General features: G+C 37.2%; 2 protein-coding genes across 9 annotated transcripts in view; one reads left to right on the top strand and one right to left on the bottom strand.

Moving 5' to 3' along the window:
* Positions 1-60: 60 nt before the first annotated feature.
* Positions 61-18,520, top strand: LOC111261340 (transmembrane protein 230). Of its 3 annotated transcripts, XM_086968664.1 has the most exons (4): positions 61-474; positions 13,292-13,353; positions 16,129-16,275; positions 17,216-17,351. In XM_086968664.1, exons 1-4 carry the CDS (start codon positions 414-416, stop codon positions 17,225-17,227), a joined length of 282 nt encoding a protein of 93 aa, XP_086824790.1. In that variant the 5' UTR covers positions 61-413; the 3' UTR covers positions 17,228-17,351. The 3 variants fall into 3 exon arrangements, with proteins under 3 accessions (XP_086824790.1, XP_022690497.1, XP_086824789.1); XM_022834762.2 differs by lacking the exon at positions 13,292-13,353 and having other exon boundaries at positions 71-474; positions 17,216-18,520; XM_086968663.1 differs by lacking the exons at positions 61-474; positions 13,292-13,353 and adding an exon at positions 14,575-14,739 and having other exon boundaries at positions 17,216-18,520.
* Positions 1,878-18,939, bottom strand: part of eas (ethanolamine kinase 1) — a 32,910-nt gene continuing 15,848 nt past the window's right edge. For 3 of the 6 annotated variants that reach the window (XM_022834758.2, XM_022834759.2, XM_086968661.1), the window contains 9 exons: positions 10,756-10,822; positions 8,823-8,918; positions 8,231-8,362; positions 7,481-7,576; positions 5,633-5,731; positions 5,241-5,378; positions 4,921-5,056; positions 4,280-4,396; positions 1,878-2,837 (listed from right to left, as the gene is read on the bottom strand). In XM_022834758.2, coding sequence (XP_022690493.1) covers positions 2,638-2,837; positions 4,280-4,396; positions 4,921-5,056; positions 5,241-5,378; positions 5,633-5,731; positions 7,481-7,576; positions 8,231-8,362; positions 8,823-8,918; positions 10,756-10,822 — 1,081 coding nt within the window. In that variant the 3' untranslated portion in view covers positions 1,878-2,637. Of the gene's footprint in view, positions 2,838-4,279; positions 4,397-4,920; positions 5,057-5,240; positions 5,379-5,632; positions 5,732-7,480; positions 7,577-8,230; positions 8,363-8,822; positions 8,919-9,658; positions 9,743-10,755; positions 10,823-12,767; positions 13,277-13,941; positions 14,126-18,939 lie in introns of those variants that run through there. The other 3 variants (XM_022834761.2, XM_022834760.2, XM_086968662.1) reach the window with 3 other exon arrangements.

Genomic DNA, 18,939 nt, shown 5'->3' with positions numbered 1-18,939 from the left:
TCTTGATTTTTTTTGAGAAGGAGGACAAAATCCCGCTAATCCAAAATGGCGGCACCCATGCGAGCCCTAGCTGTCAACAGCTGATTGCCGCTCGGAATATATTAAACCTGCCTCTCTGCTCGCACAGGGAGCCCGTGGCTATTATTTGGTACCAATTTGCCTTAGCTCTGGGCTGAAAGTTAAAAGTGTTGTGCAAACACAAGAGAAGAAGAGATTGTGCAGCTGGTCGTTCTTATCACCCAACTAACTCTTGATTTTTCTCCAACAGTGTCTCAGTGAGGCGAGGGCGAATTTTCGACGAACTGCCTATACACAAGGCCAGGCGGCTGTTTAAGCTTTATTTGTTCACAGATAGGTGTGGGTGTTATATATATAAATACAACACGGCGGTTTCTTGTGACAGTGTGGGCAACATGGTACGCAAAGATGCTACCAAGGAATTCCTTAATATCATCAAAGACTCGGCGCTTCAAGGTACCACTATAGTCAACACTCAGTACAATAAAGAGAATAATAAATTAAAAGGTTAAAAAATTTAAAAATAAATAAACTAGTTTCCTTTTTGTTGATGCTTGGTGCTGCTGTTATCGCCATTGCTGTTAGGCGCCTTATTACATTATGGTTATTGGTTTCTCCGGCATATTCGGCGTTGTCGCCTTACTGCCAGTTTCACAATGTTGCAGCTCAACGTGCGATTAGCCATCTGCCTTCGCAACGTTCAATGGCCAAATGAACGACAACGGCAGCGTCGGCTTTTCAGCGCCGCGCAAGCTGCAACAGTGGTGCGCTTATCCTTGTAATTATATTTTAACCAATACATGTGGTTAAAACGGTTTTAATGTTATCGTACTGTAACACGTTCCTTCAATTTGGGCCATTGTGGTGCTTATTTACGCTCTCTGCAATAGAAAATATATTTTGTAGTTGCTGGAAATGTTGTACGCAAATTGAGTCTTTGAATTTAATTTAGCCAATAATACCTAAGTTTAGTTTTGCGTATATATGGTTTTTTGGAAACCCTGACATAAAAGGTTTTTGCTGTGGCTCGATTTTAGGCATAGGCGGCAATAAAGCTAATCGCAGTTCCAGCAATCGAGAGGGTAACCACTTTGTAATAGTACAATAGCATTTTCAGTTAATTTTGAGTCAAGACTATTGTATGATGCGTTTCATGATAAGACTAGGTTTCTTATTTGAAGATAACATACCTTATTCATTCAATGAAAACGCTTAGTTTATATGAGAACTCGTCAAACCCAGTCTGTGGTTTTATTGTTAGACATAATTTTTGATATCCAAGATACTGTTAATGTCATACCAATAGCAGCGCTGTGGTAGTTACTGTTGTTGTTACTCACACCATGTAGCGGTGGTCGTTGTTCGCACTTTATTTTTATAGAAAAGAAAAAGATACAACAGTTTTGAGGTGGAACTCGGGGAACTGCGTAGAGCAGAAGAGCGGGATTTGTTTACAGTTAGTTCAAGGGCTATGACGGGCTTTTAACCGGAACAATATTACCTATTCTATATATATATACACATATATATGTATATATATATATATGTATATATCTACATATGTATATATATACATATACACACATGTATATGTGCATTTAAATATAAATGGAAGATGCAACTATTATCAATGATAAAATAGAGGGATTTGGTAGTTAGATGTTAATCCACTAAGTTATAGTCGGACTTCGATTGAAGACACAGTTCCCTGTTTCACCTTAGGAGGACCTTAATAACTATTGCTTATTTGAAATAATAATCTAATGAGGCTTCAGCTGCAATGTCTACATATTGCTTGTTAATTCTCTTTGGGAAATCGTTGCAGTCAAGAATATTTAGAGCCAAGAAAAACGTAAGCGTCCATGCTCGACCTCGTTTTCTATTTATTAGTTCCGAAGGCACCATTTAGTCGCTTCTTAGTACTGGAATATTAAGGGAATAACTAAGTTAGTGGTAATATGCAGAAAATTTAGCACTTCTATCTATCTCAGGGCCGCAGTGCCCGCTGCAGTGAGTACATACAACTGTTTATGCGCTTTTTTCTCAAGGACTATCGTAGACAACTTGTTGTAGTACTTATCACGTTTTCTATATATGTTACATTGGCATACGGCGATTTAACACCGACGATGCTATAAGTGACAGAGCGGAGTAAAATGGCCGATATGTCAGCTAAAAGCTGTTTGTTGTTCAAGATTCTTGTATAAGTGGGTTGAAAGTTTGGTTTCTGAAAAACTTATCTGTGCTGCGCCTACAACAGATAACATCCAACGCAGTTAAAGGTACGTAGTTGGTTTTTCCGAGAAATATTTTAAGATCGAGTCATAACAATTGGATATGGGCCTCTCCATATTAATCTCAAAGCAAATATTATATATTGGTTTTTAAAAAGCCGCGCGCTAGTATGCTGCGGCATATTAAATCGATAGTAAATGAAACGTTTATTCTTACGTTTATTCACTCAGCGCACGATTCTAAAAATGATCCTCCTGTTTAATACATATGTCATCATAAATTCTATTTTCATTTTGTTTACCTCCGTTTTTTAACATTTTTCTTGGCGGCGCTGGCGAATTACTTTGCCTTCTTGGGTAACAATTTTACAAATATGCTTTATATCTACAAACTAAGAAACTCGTCACGTTTAGCAAAGTACATTCCCAATCGGTCCATAGCGAATCGATTAAAATCAAAGTTAATAGTTGAATGTGCCTCCTGTATAAGGGCCCATAGACCCCAGAGAATGGCGGACGATAAAGCGCATTTGTTCACGAACACGTACAATTGGTCAACGTCAGCAGTCGTTGGAGGCTTTCGGCCTAGAAATCAGTCAATTGAGATACACAGACAGATAAGAAAAAATGCATTTAAAATTGAATGTATTGACAAAATGTATTGACAATACAATATTAATTATCCTAAATATTTTCTACGATTTACACAAATGAATGCTCGTTAACTCCTGTAACATAAACACCAGGTTCAGACAAGACGTATTCAGATAGCTTCTGACAACGAATAAACTCAGGTTTACCGAAGCTCTAGCAGGTTGACAAGTCATGTCGTTATATTTAACCTAGAATTTCTCCAAAACATTACGTGCGGAGAAAGCTGAAAGCTTGTAGGACAAATAGTTCGGCTTCACGCCTAGCTGCTGCAGTAGGACTATTTCGAATATGTTATGGGCTGGGAGTGTAATAATGTTTTGTCGATCAGATATATCGCTCGCGTTGTTAGGCGCGCATTGAGCTGTCAACCAGCGTAAAAGCATCTAGGAGAACCGAGTAAATAACATTCTCCTTGCTGGCACGAGCTCACGTTATTGCAGTACGCCAAACATATTCAGTGTTATCCGTAACCGAATTTTGAGAAGCAAACAACGTATATTCCTATTTCTTGACATAAGGCCTTGCTTAGCTTAAGAAGAACAAAGGCATAGTTGGGAAATTAAGCTCAGAATTTTCCCTTGCTGGAAAGTGCTTTATAGTCATCTGAACTCTCTAATATTCTCAAAACATGGATAAGAGCGTTAGAGAGCGGGTAATGCTCTCAATGTATCTACCATATAGTATTTAGGCTGTTTACTTGTATGAACTTTTATTTCGCTTTTGGTCATTCTTATATTGTCCCCAAAACGAAAACTGTATAATTTTTGTATCAGCTGATACCTCATTGAGTTTTATTCAAAGGTCTGGTCGTTGGAGACTGGTGACATTTTTTTTATGCTAGTCACTTTTTTTTTTATAGACTATGATGTATAGTCCGTTAAGGAGTGTAACCAACAATTATGAAATGAGTCTATTCATACATTTTTTGTTACGTTCCACGTAATTTTCAGTTTTTCGAAGCCTACACAACTAAGGTAAATCGATTGCTCAAATAAAATCGTGGTGGGATAGTAAAACAAATTCATTTGTTGTAATTTTGCAAAGAATTACTATTCATCAAGATTTTTCTGGCTCTTATCATAATGTATTAGCAAAATTATTACATAAAATGAAAAATCTTCATCAATTAGCATTAATACAATTGATAAAATATAAGCAAAGAAATCGGCCACCGCGCCGTATACCTCTACATTTTTAAAAAGGTCTTAAAGTATCCTCGTACTAATTTTGATGCAATCTTTGATGTAAAAACCTAATGGAGTATTGGCCATATCGCTGTTCAAAACATATGTTCAAATACTTTATTGTTGCTACTACTTAAATTCTTTTCAATTCTATTCTTTGCTTTTGTTCAACCGGTTATCATTGGCTACCTTTAAAAGAACGGTAGTACTCTAGATATTGTTGTATCCACGGGAGCTGCCATTCGCGTGTAGGATACCGCTTTCTGTCATAGCCCTCCTGTCCACCGAATTCGGTAAAGAAGTTTCCTACGGACAACGAAGCAGAAACAAATATGCATACATTATTTTCACATTAACCGAACACCTTTCACACCGAGTCAGGCACACTTTGGATTTACTTTTGGATTTAAACTGACAAGTATTATACAGTAACGAAACGGATATCACGATGCGTGAATAAAGGAATTTTTGTATATTTACCCCATAGCGTAATTTTCTTGACATGTTAACACATGCCTAAAATATTAACCTCGGCTTTTCAGAGAAAGGTTGGTCTTTGGAAATAGTGAGTAAGATTTTATATCCATATGGCACATGATGGCACAAAATAAATCCATGACACTTCATAAAGATCTCTGTGGTTTTTCATTTGGAACCACAATACGAAACTCCACCACACAATGTGTTACAAAGCCAATATGAACAACAAATCAAATGTACGCGCAGTATCTGCTGGTAAACAAACTGTTGGAAGTCTTCAAGGAGCCAGATTACTTTTTCACGAAGATCTCGTGACAAATCTCATTAAAATTTTTATAACGCGAGCATACCGATATCGAATCCTTGATAATTGGCGGATGCGTATTCATAGTCAATGAAGTGTATTCGGTCGCCGTCCAGAAGAATGTTTTTTGACAAAAGGTCATTGTGACAGAAGACAACTGTTTGATCAAGTGATTCATACACCTGCAGAAGAAAAATGTACGATCATATCAGTTCCTAAATTCATTTTTTAAATTTCATACATTTCAGATTCTCTAAATTTGTGAACAACAATTCGCTAGCCATATTATGCATTTATTTGGTTGTTGCAAATATTCCAAATGTACTTTAACAATAGATTTGATAAAAAAGAATTTTCTAAATCTACCTCTTTCAACCGTTTTATCTCTTCTGCCACGTGAACCTTTTCTTTACCGAACTCGGATTCAAGTTTTTTTTCTGTTGCCGCTAAGATATCCGCGGGCACAAGACTGAGATAGTGTTCCAGCATGGGAATGATCTTAGCCTGAAATTTAAACGAGCAGTAGCAATGTAGAAAAAAATCCAAAAAAGCTCGGAACATATGTTATATGTTATTATATAACACATGTTATGTGTTACAGCACGACGTAAGTGTAAATTGGTTCTGTGGTCGTAGTTTTCTCTTATGCAGATAGTACAATATAGCTTTGCTTCGATAAAATTATTCGAACTTTCAAAAAATAATTATACATGCACGCACAATAATCATCAATAATAATAATAGATGACGTAGCCGACCTTTGCCTGTGGGTCGATGGGAATTGCATGCATTTTGGCCATTTGCCGCGCGATTGTCGCTGTGATATCTGGTTGGATCACCTTGTCTACATCCAAGACCTAATAAAAAAAGCGTGTTATTAACTTCGATCACAAATGCTACTATCCATATTTTAGCTTATACGTATAACAGAGTAAGCTTGATATCCAAATATAACGGCGCATCATATACAGCAACAGTTGACCCTATACAAAGTACATAAAATTATTGTACACTATGGGGGTCAAACTTCACCCACATATATATATATATATATATATGGCTGTTACAAGCAAATACACCGGACATTCAGTCAATAACTTTTGAACTGCCCGCCGCTCAGAGATGAAATTTGGCTGGTAAATATTCCAGACCTCTAGCAACTTGCGAGAAAAAACTAATACCTAATTCAGTTAAGTGAGTTTAAAAAAGACATTTCGAAAATTAACGCCCAGTGATTAAGTTTTTGTTCCTCGAAGGTCACAGCACTGCGGAGATTCATAAAAAATCGGTAACGCATTAATCCACCTTATGCGGGCGGAAGCATAGTACGTGAATAACGTAAACGCTTCAAAGCTGGACAGGAGTCATAAAATATTGCAGTCAAAAAGGTTTTTCACTAGAGCTGGCTTGGTAAGGCTCTGTCGGCAAAAACTAGTACTTCACATGTAACATGGTACAAAATTATGACCCAAATACTGAAAATGCGGAAACTAGACTGAAGACTTCACATCAATTGGAGACGCGCATCTTCTATTTACGCGCAATTTGCAAATTTTTAATTAACGAAAAACTCTATGCAAAACGTGGTTCAGTTTTTACCATCAGCTGGTGAGAAACCACACGACAGCGGCTAAATGGCGCCGCCTTGAAGGGCAATCATGTTCGATGGCAGTAGGTTCGGGCGGTTAAAGAGATGTCAATACTTGCAGTAGTCATTAGGAACATCTGCCATTACGAAATATCTGCCGAACATCAAACAATGATTGACGGCACTATCTTGAGGCCGTTGGTACGGCAACCGAAAACACGTATTCTAGTTACTTGATGAGATGCCAGACCTCATCGCCATGCCTCAATAAATTCTTGGATTGAGGAAGAAAAGATCCTAGCGTTGGTTTTAGCCCGCTTGTTCTGCCAAGTTCGTGTGATTTTAAGGCAATCATATCCTACTATCCATTTACTTCGAAATCCATAAGTAAAGAAAGTACATATGAAAGCGCGAATGGTAGGTGTGATTAAGAAGCTGCCAGAGCACTGGAACAAATACGTAATAAAGGTTTTATAGTACCTCTGCCAATTAAAAAGTCATCTTTTTAACCCAACTAGTTTAAAAATCAGTCAACTACAAAGTTTACCGGATTCATCTATAACAGTCTAATATATATTAATATCTGTTAGGGGTTCTCTCGAAAAAGTCGCAACAGTTTTTATTGTTTCTTATGGGTTGGCTTGTGCTGACGAGAAAAGCATGATGAACATCGCATGCCTGAAAAACAAATTTGGGAAAGTATCCTATAGGCTGCGAGCGTCAGCAGACAGCACTGTCGAAATCAGCATATGTGCTAAGCCCCGAATACAAAAATATCACTAAATTCCATGTCCGGAAGTTACAAACGACAACGATCATTCATCAATTGCTATGTGTTGATATGACCTAGAGGAAGTAAAGTCCATGAAAATGATGACCGACTGGCGACAATCACTCGATCCTACTTCTAAAACATGGCTAAACGGCAGTAACAAGAATTCGACAAATATAATACACCCAGTAGATTACATCAAAGCAGGTTTATCATATCGTATTCAATAGAAGCAGGCGGGATTACCTTTCCCTCTAAGTAGCCATAACAAATGCCATTTCGAAAGGCGACATAAACTTTAGGGGCAAGACCATGTGCATGAAGTAAACGCATGTTTCGAACCTGTAATAGATCAAATCCATTAATCAATCAATGAGTGAAAACAAAGATTAACGAATCCACACGACGTAACAGTTGAATTTTCCTGCCATTTATTTTGAAGTATATGGAAACAAACCAGAACCAAAACATCACATACCAGACTGCGTCTTAACATTTGCTAGTTTCACGCAGTTATCTGAAACCTACCTTAATCTCTCTAAAACAGACTTCAGTAATTAGGGAACTTCTCGATCGTTTATAGGTTACGATTGGTAGTCATCAAAGACGCAAAAAGAAAAAACGTGACACTTATAATTTTTGACTTTAAGCGCGAATATCTAAAGCAATGCATCGTAAAAATGCCTTACAAATAATCGTCCTTTCTTCAAAAAAGACGGGATGTCCAACAAAAAAAGTTTCTTCAAACAGGAATATGAAAACTAAGCGTGGGTCTTAACGCGTTTTCAACTTAGCACGATCATGCGCGTTATTCTGTATATGTGTACATATGTTGTACGAAAATAGTATATGCCTACGAAAAGCGACGGTTTTCAGACTTGTATCTTATCGCCCTATTTTTTTAGCATAATATTTTTCCTAGCCAGGGTGTTCGAATGATCCTTATATGCAATATTTGCTTAAGTATAAAATCGTATCTTCCAGTAATGGTTATACCTCAGCGCCTCGATCAATAAACAGTTCCGTTTTGGACCCATAGATTCGAACGAGTATCCGTTCGTTTGTAGAGGGGTCATCGCAGCTCAGGAGGATATTCGTTGTTCCACCCGTAAGGGTTTTAACGATAAGCTACAGATAACAAAGGAATAAAACGGACACAAGCGAAAAAACAGTGGTTAAATTGTGTGCCATATTTTTAAGATCATCTACCCTTCCGAAAAGTACAAAGTGCTTTCTAATATAATCCAGACGCCTTTCATAATGAACAGAAAGTTGATCGCATTACGATAAAATTATAACTTATAAAAATTATTAAATAATGAATGAGCCTCTTACTTTTCATAGAGTTGCGAATGAGAAGCAAAAAATCAGAGTCAATTTAGCCGACAAAGCCAACTAAATCCGCTACGTCTGATGTCGAAGCAAACTATCTGAGTGGTACTGAGAGGGCTAGAAATTTTTTTAAAAGGACGGTAAGGCTTCATGCAGAACTGCCTAGTTTAAAAAATTGCGAGTAAGCCAGTACTATTTATAACTGAACAGCATATGAATAACCTACATTGGATAATTCATTAGCCATTCATAGTACCTTTTCATGGCTCCATTGGGGTTTGGCGTGAGCAGTCAATTCTCGTACTCCTTTGATTATTGTAGCTGGAGACGATGTGTCCACTATTAAACTCACCTATGGCACGAATATGCAACGAGTGCATTTTTAGAAAGCATGTACATCGAAGATGCACTATACAGTATTCAAAGCTCTCATCTGGGGTTGCAAAAGGCTTTTTATGGGCATTACTCGCAAGCTGTTTAATCTTACTTAGCCGGGCGATACTGTCATTTGAATACGGATTACTATAATATGTATAAAAGAGAAAATAGAAGGAAGCAACGACCCCAATGCTATAATTTGATAGTATCAGTAATAGTAACGTGTCTTAATTTCTCCAAGAAATTATTACAGCCCCCTTTGAGCATCGCTGTTGACTTTAGCCGCTGTTGCAATCATCATCAGCACAGCCGTCGCCGCCAGCTGACCCGTCACAGACCCGCTAAAAGCAACGCTTCGCAAACGAATGGTGTCGCTAACTTGATCTAATGCACAATAAGTACAGCCTTGAATAGAGCCACTTGGGTCATTATCGGGTAATTGTAGTACCCGAGTGTTCAACGTGCAGGATGTGGGTGAGGGTGCAAATACTATTGTATTACGGCCATTTCGGCAAAACATATCGTAATGTGTTCAATTTTACGGACCACTTGCTTACACTGGGGATCTTTCTGGCTTTCTTATCGTAAGCATAGTTGTCCTCGTATTTACCTCGTTATCTCTGTGAGTTTGTAACAGCGTGTAAACAGTGGGCCCCAAAGTATACTTGCATATCAGGAGAGAATTACTGTCATAAAAGACCTGAACGTACTCACAAAAATGATGTTATACAATTTACAGACACCTTCAACTGAATCTTCGATCGACTGACGTAAGACAGGCATCTTTAACGACTGGAAAGCTCCGCCACAGATAACAGAAATGCATCCCCTCAGTGCAATTCGATAAACAAACCGAGAGATTCATAATCATTCAGAACTTGGAATGGCTCAGCTTCAGCCTCGCGAAACAAATTTTGTTCTCTTCGACAGCTTTTTTAGTAATAGGTTAATTATGTGAGTAATCTTTGGCCTAGATGAAAACAATCTAGTATTGATCCTTTCTTTATATTTGCCTATTCTAATTAAGAACGAGCTGGCCACTACAAATCTGAAATAACAAGACAAAGGCCCTAACAAGGTGGCGCCACTTACGCTCTTAACGCAATGAGAAATTCGGGAAAATTACTACGTTATCTTACAGCTGTTTTGTGCAAATAATTGCAGTTTCGATTTGTATCTGCCTGGAAAGACTAATTTGGAAAAAGAGGTCCGTGTTTAAACATTTCTAGGAACATGTTCAGTGTGGTCCAAGCAATAATATTGTCCAATAAGGCGAATAAACGACTTCTCAAAATTGGGATACGCGTCAGCGAATATTTAAGTGTGCCTTACGTGCCTCAGTTCTTACGTGTGTTTTCATCTTTTAGGTTTCAATTCTGATGTATTTTACCTGGTACGCTAAGTGCGGTATATCTGTACGCAGTTCCAGGATATTTGATTATATGCTTTTTGTTCAGTCATGTAAAATCGTGCATGACTCTCTGTGTCTGTATTTAATATGAGCTGAATAGAATATCTTGCATGGCATTGGCCTACCGTATCTCTTTGCATACGTACTTTCATTTAGAGCTTGCCTACAAATGCTACTTACTTGGCGGCATGCCAAGAGACTTCGGAGGTCGCGCATATCCTCATAACAGTTCGTGATTTAAAAGATCGTTGTACTCGTCGTTGTCAGAAAAGTTCTACTTAAAACGGTATATAGTTTCGTACCTTACAGTTCTAGATAGGATTCTGATTATGCATATGGCTTTGTTATATTCAGATAAACGGGAACATGGATTACTACATAGTAAAAAAAAAAACCCGACCTCTTGAAGTGGCGTTTCTTGAACCTCTGTTCCGTTTGAACCAGCCATCCTTAGTTTTTGTTGTATCCTGAAATTTTACAAAGACGATTAGGTGTAAGAATAAAAATTTTGAAAGTGGAACACGTCCGTTAGAGCCTGATGACCAGACTGACACGTTTGTGCAGCATACTACAGCTTTATTCATTTGACGAATGGTAGGACCTTTTTCTATGCGTAATCTATTTGCAAAAAATTAAGTACATTGCAAATAGGTTACGCATTATAGCCCTCTTGTGGAAGTGTGTTGCTGAGAAGTTTCAACTTGGTACGAAAATATACGTAAGTCTCCAGCCAAGAGATTAACAGCTTATGTGCTGAATTTTGATTCAGTCGGAACAATATAGTTGGATCCGACAAGAGTACACATTTTACTGGGCGGTCCCTGGTAGCGCACGAAAAAATGTAGATGTATAGAGTTTTTAATCACCAAAGTGGAAAATCATGCTTTAAAGTAAACTTATATTGTACTGAGTAGTCACCCGTCAGTTATAATAGAAAGGCACCGAAAATATTTGTATGCCACAACTTTGTTATTTTTCGAAGTACCAAATGAACGTCACATTTTCTGCAAGTCTTGCAATGTATACAATCATTTTATGTGTGGCGGTTTGAGGGTTCGCCAAAACTGTGAAATAAAGCATTTGTTATAAAATAATAGATGGCCAATGTGCGATCTCTAGAATTGTTCCTGCTTTTTCTCTTTTCATTACGCTTTTATCATACTCTATCGGATATTTCCGTAAACTCCGCTTTTGTCTCTGCTTAATAATCACTTGATTAGAATTCTTTACTTCAACGCCCTGTCGTGTACTTTTTCGGCTCCGTGTAGGGCTATACGTTGTCGAACGTCGTTCATGTTGCATTGTTGATACCTCAGAATAGACAAAATCGACTTCTCCCAAATTTTTATCAGCCTAAAAATGCTTCTTTTAGCGTAAATAAATAAAGTGCTTCACCCTTCCTCACTATTTTAAATTTTCGCGCCACAATTAATTATGACGAATCGTAAAGCTTTTGATTTTTTGGCTACGTATGCAGTAGCTGCACCTAGTAGTTGCACGAACATCTGTGAATAAAGTATGTTCTAAATCAATTTAGATTTAATAGCTAAGTTTTAGATTAGTCTAAATAATAGCCAGATATCGTTGATTCGGGGGTCCCGTTGTGAAATAATTGGTATAAAACGTCTGAATTCAGTGGTCGTTGTTACTCGACTGGCTTATTAAGGATAATAAAGTTCAGCATTAGAGTCTATGGCACAATTTCGGTAACATATTCGAATGAGTGAAGTCTCGAATGTTCAAATAGCGGTGCTGCCACTGCTTGAATTTTTCATGTTCTACATCCGATATTGCCGTTAGGCTTTGCATGGCTTCTGGCACAAAACTAAATTCGCCCAGTTCCGAACTCCGAGAACTACGTGGTGTGCACTGTAATGCACGCGCTTGCTTCAATGACATGTTGCACCTTAAATAGCAGCAGCGGCAATAGAAGAAGCCAGCGTTACCTGAACCTTGAAAATCGCTTCGAGCAGCACTATGTAGTGACCAGCGCCACACGGTTTCCACGTACTAAAGATATTTTTTTAATAAGATTGGATTGGCATGAGTTCTTAGAGTCGACTGTTACTAGGTAAAGGTGGGCATATGTTATACCTGCATGGGGCTATTTACTTAAATATAGACCGGCTGACAACAGTGACGCGGTTCTAATGTTTGATCAAACGACTGTAACTTATCGAGACAACAAATACAAAAACGATTGTTGCAACAGAAACACTGAAACACAATTTCATCACCTAAATCGTAACATTTCTTTATTTTTTATTTATAACTTTATTCAATAAAGTTCAACATGTGTCAAGTTAATGATTATTGATTATAATGATAGTAACCACGTTTTGGTCCCCACGTTTTAGAAAGTGGTCAGCGATTAAGAGTAAAATAAGACTTGGATTACAATTGGCTACTTACCTCTAACAATAAATGTGCGTCAGGTCTTTCCACTAAATTGGTCAGTTAACTACTAGAGACGAAAGTTGAAAATCCTTAGAAGGTCCTGATTAAATACTACCTTTGAGCATGAGAAGTACGCACAGTAATGTAGAATATCCGTCAATTGGTGATTCTACTGGTAGACATACACACACTCTTGCGTACACAATTTTTCCCGTAGTCTGTTGTCAATAACAGACGGATTGATTAGGAGAACGACGAACCAAATTCTACTATGTCTCCTATCACTATACGACGCAACTACAATAATATCACACGGTCCACAAGTGACAACTCGTATAAACACAAATAGTTCCAATCACAAACACACAATACATTGAGCTACATAAAGCTAGTTTGGCTAGTATTATCATTATTTTTAGATTATGATTCTCGGTTTTCCATTGATCTTCTCCACGCCAGCGAATCTAGCCGTTTTGCTGTTCGCTTCTCCCGTGGAGGACATGGCGGACACGGGAGATAATGTAAAAATTGGTTTGCAGGTTCACATTCAGAGGAGAAGCAAAACACGTCTATGTGCACAGCATGTACAACAAGCACAACGGTAAGCAAGTATTGTCAGGATTAAATGGAAACCAGTGCTGGCTTGTCGGAATGGCTGGAGGACTATTAACAACACATATTGATGATTTCCCTCCTCCTGCTATTAATAATACCGTCACTCTACATCTGTGGCTATATTATGGTTTAATTTCCGTGTTTCACTTAAATAATTTGAATTTCTGGCCAAATGTCTAACTAATTAATGAGGCCATGCGCAGTTATTCAGTAGCGGCAGGTAAAATCGTATGGGCCAAAAAACAGAAAATGTTTTTCCCTTTTTTGTTCGTATATCAAAGATTAGAATGAATATAATAATAGTTGGGGTGGCTGGCCGGTGAAAATAAATGGTATTTTAGATTTACCAGTGACCATCAGCAAACGTATTTCACATTACGTAGAATTCTGACGTTTTTTTTTTTATTACATTAAAAAAATTCGTTTAGAGGCGTTATTTGCCTACACTTTTCAATATATATAGTTGTATCTTTGCCTCATTGGATATTACTGAAAGAAATTGATATTTATCCGCAAGAGCAATTTTGGTGTTAAAGAAAATCTGATAATGTCGGAATCTGGGTGATGAACGAACCTGGTGTCAATTAATGGTGACTAATTAACATGAGCGGGAATGATATCCAGAAAAATCAGTAAAAAAATATTTCTTTGTCTGGTTTATACGAGAATGACTGAAATCAAATATTGTGTGTTGTTTCTATTAGTCACACCGTAGAACTTTGTCTAGCACTTTGTCATTTGTCAGTGTCTACTTTTTTCAATGCGCCACTGTTTAACAATTATATAACGTATTCAGGAAGCCACGAATATATTAAGGAGGAAGGATATTTTCCTCTTCTCTCCGAAGCAGTCAGTTATCAAGAGCTGCACAGCTCCTCTCCAACACATAAGTGATATCGCTTTTGATCGCTTAAATCATCGGCATCAATACTATCGATATTGGCAAAAAGCCTATTGAGCTAGCCAGACCTCAAAGTGTTGCAGTTATTACGGGCACAGAAATGGAAACGTTAGTGTCGAACTATTAATATGGTAAGAATGCGATCGCGATACACGAAGTAATCATTAGAGCACAGTTTAGACCAAGAAGAACGCTTGGCCAAATATGTCCAACACTGAGCTCTTCTAGATATTGTGCCCACGAAACGACGAAGAAGGTTAACGTCAGTGGACTAATGTAGATTTTTTAGGTGGACTTATGTTAGCTATTCTACAACACAATGTTTTTATTTTTCGTCTCATTAGCATTATATAAATACGTGACGTTTTGAGTCCCACGACTGGTGTTGCCGCCACACCCGTTATTTGCATTTGCTCCTTTAAATGGCCAGCTCCCATCACTATCGTGACTTATCGTTATGTAACGAGAAAGGTATGCGAACGAAACGAGTAACGCAATTCACTTTTAGAACTTTATACACTGATTGGGTCATATCTTACTCGTACATTTTTGTTAGTGACGACGACATCACTCAGGTTACATACATGCAATTGGTGTTGCCAACCAACGTCCCAATTAAAAAAATTCACTCTGCAATTTTTTTTATAATGAGCGAACAGTCCTTCGACAGATTACGACCCTTTTGGTGTGGGCAGCAGATCACATTATTATTAAGGAGGAATTATTATGGTGTATTAAGGAGCCATCACTTTGGCGAAAATTTGTGGGGGTTAAGTTAGTATTCCTTTGACATGGAGAAAGATATCCTTGAAAGAGAAGCTCAGTTTGAATACGATTATTTTGAACCTATGGTGTGGCATTTGGGGAATAGGCCTCCACTGCTTCTGTCAAACCTGTTAATCCTTCTACAATAAATGGAGGACACGTTTAGATTAACTGAATTGAAAGTTCATTGTATATTTTGTATTACATTATGGGTGTTTTATTCTATTTATTATGGGTAATGCCCATGTGGCAAATTATATATATGATAGCGTAAAGGTCATCAAGGTTAGTTCGACGTCAACTGGAGAATGCGTGAGATTTTATCTTGACACTAGTTATCCTACTGATAGATGCATCGGTTGGATAGGTGCTCTGATAGTGATTCACACATGTAGCATTATGAAGCGGCAAAACATCTGATGTCGTATCAAAGACCCCGCTGTTTCGATTGTCTTTTTTCTTTCTCTGTCTTACTACTGCGAACTAATCATATCACATCTTTCACACCAATCACTCGAATTGAAAACTCTGCTATATAAATATTTCGTGGTCGGAATCAGTTCGTTACCATAGTTAGATATTTCAGATTGTGCCGTTGGCTTATAAAGCTGTTATCTCGACGTTCTTACTTTAAATTGGTATAATAAATAATAAAATAGGCGGAATACATATTTGGAAGGCGGAACGTTGCCTTCTCAGTCTGCACGCGCAACTTACCTAGCTTAGTTTTGTTGTAAGCAGGTGGCGTTCATTAATATGGGTTGAAAGAATTCCGTTGTCGGTGACGCAATAGTATGTTCAAAATAGTATACGGGGTGTTGCTTTTAAGCTCTTCTCTTCACTAAGATATTAGTATAACAAAAACTTGGCTGTCTTCAGCGTGCAGTATAATGTCTAACGATTTATATTTGCATATAATGTTAGATAAACATTACGGAATGCTTCAGTAGCCCATTGACTAAGATAATACACCAATAGAGTTAACTGTTCATTTATTTTGGTTATTTAGAAATATTACTTTTTTTTTCTTATAAGAGCTAGCAAAACGCACGAAGAACTAGTCGTAATCTCATACGGCATACCATTTGCTTACAGCTAATCCTTTGGGTGGGTCTCGACCTCACCAAGGATATCAAAGGCTTCGGAACGACGACTTTATTCCAGAACAGTTTGAAAAACCACGACATCAACAACCGATCCCATACAAATCCATTGGTTCAGCTATACTTCTTTTCTTTCTTGGTAAATATCGTTTTTTCTCATCTAAGATGCCGTTCACCATTTAAAGTTTACATCGGAATATCCGTCATACACAAATCCCAATACTCAGAGATATAGTCAGCACTTACTTTATATAGTCATCAAATGGTATGTGTAAAAATATATTTCTTCTCGTTTTTGAAAATCATCATTATATTATATACTTATAATCAAAAGGATGTATTTTCATCATTTAGTCTACTTCTTCCAGCAAATTTATAAATACTTTTCTTTAACCCATACCTTTTATATGAAATGTGCAAAAAATCTATATGAAAAAGAAGTTAAGCTGAATAATTTTATTTCTTTACCTCAATTGCTATATTAACTATGTTAACGTGTCAATTTCTTTCTGTAACTCTACTGTTGCTTTGACCATTACAGAATTTCCGTATCGTATATCATCACTAACCCAAGTTCCTATACCACCTTAAATTATTTATGAATTTTTGCCAGTATTACATTGAATCGTGATAAAAAAACACGCACACACGCACACAAGGTCTGCAATCACAACTGCTATACACAAAACCAATATTTCTAAAAACTAGTTCATTTTAAATAAAAAGTCACTGTTTTTGTAGCACACTCGAATTGCGAAATTATATTTTAGACCATCCTTCAAAGAAATTTAAAACTTATTTCTTTGGATCTTTACGTGAGATATGAATGCAATTTATTATCGTGAACATTCGAATTATGATACATTCATCTCCATTAGGTAACACCTTCACATGTTCACGTTTGTATAAATGAAAAATATTAAAAACAATAAAATGAAAAAAACTGGGTCAGATTGTTGCGTAGTGGTAACTGCTTCTGGGAAAAGCGGACATTCTTCACTTTGGCCTCGTCTGGTAACATTAGATTTTAATGAACATAAACAGGATTCTAAATCAGGCCTGTTTATTTGCCTTTTCAGGTTCTCTGTTGATCAGCCTTGCCGTGCTCATCAATCTCTCCTTAATGCCCGAATCCTTCCATGAATCGATGTGGGGTTTTTACTTACTCGGAAGTCTCTTGTTCATTCCCGGTGCACATTACACTTACATTGCCTATCAAGCCTATTACGAAACTCCAGGGTACACCTATGAGGATATACCTATAATGGACTAAAAATTATTACTTGCTATCTGCCGTAACCACCCATCGTATATTCGATCCAGAGTGTTATAAATACTGAATATATCGAAACCTTTTACTTTCCTATTGTAAAAAAGTTTCTATATTGTTTAAAGAATGCCCATGACAAAGCTATGCATTTTTCTTTAGCCGATGAATGGTCGCCGTTTGTGAGTCCCTAATATTAGAAAAAATTTAAAGACACCGTTTCCACAGACGTCTGTATGTTATGTTAATGATTATAGATGACCCCATAGACTAAGTGGTCTTTTTGTTTGTTTTGCTTTGATTTGGGATGCCGATGGTCTTTTCGCAATATTCTGGAAGCCATTGGTCTGCTGGTGCTCCCATGACTTTTTAATATAGCTTACATTGCCTCACTTAGCATTGTCTACGGCAGTACTTAAAATATCCTGACAGAAGCGCTTCATGACGGGAAGCACCTTCATTTTGTATTAATAGAACTCTTAAAAAAAAGTTATTAATAACAAAAGGGTCACCTCGAATGTGTGACGAAAGAGACGCTAGTCAGAGAATACCACGAACCTATTACAAATAACCGAATTACATACTGTTACAAATAAAAACAATAACAAATAACACCCACACATCTATACACAACGGATACAGCATTTCTTGCGTAATATTGTGTAATTTAGATTAATGTTAAATTGTTGAGTGGTTGTTTCATGATACGGAAAAAATCACAAAAATATTATTAGATTCTTATAGTGGTCAAGCACTACGTAGAGAACATCGGCTTTAAATTTAATGATAGTCACCAGCTGAGGCGTGTGAAAAAATATTAATAGTATTATTATTTTTATATTTTAGTTTCAAAACAAGCTCACAAGTGCCTTGGCATGGTGAACTAATTCGTGTGACAACCGACCTCTTTGTCTATTAAAGTAGCTGCTTTCCAATCAAGAACGCAAGTCTACGACAACGTAATCCAGCAGTTTATCAATAAACAACATTTATTCACGATACGCTTCTTGTCTCTATATCATAAATAAATAATATGATAACTGCCGCCTTGCAAGTTACGACACTGACTGGGATCTTTTTAATAAACAAACGTGTGTATTAAACACTTTGATAGCTTTTTGTTTGTGTTTTATTTTTGACAAATATAGCTCAGATTGATAGCTTTGGTTTATAGCCGTCGATTGAAATCCCAAAGTGTACATGGTCAGAATTTCTAATTTCAGTTGAGTCTAATTTCTAAGGCTACATTCTTAACAATAATTAACTAAATATGATAAACTTGAATGGTGATAAAGAAAATAAGTCTTAGCGAATTAAAGTAGCCAGTCATTCAAAGCAGATGTATATCCTAACTGCAGAACGTACCATTAAGGCTACCGAAACCAGATGGTCGTCTGAGTTAATCTTACAAAACGTAGCCTTACAGATGCTCAACCACAGCTTTTGTTCTCATTTACCGACCTTTTAAACCACTGGCTGGAGGCTGGTAGTTGAGGCGTGAGACCGCATCTATAACATCTATAACAAGGAGGCTAT

Source organism: Varroa jacobsoni, unplaced genomic scaffold, assembly GCF_002532875.2.
Source record: "Varroa jacobsoni isolate VJ856 unplaced genomic scaffold, vjacob_1.0 scaffold_547, whole genome shotgun sequence".
NCBI lineage: Eukaryota > Metazoa > Arthropoda > Arachnida > Mesostigmata > Varroidae > Varroa > Varroa jacobsoni.
Note: the sequence above shows the minus strand (reverse complement) of the source record. Positions and strands in the feature narration are given on the sequence as shown.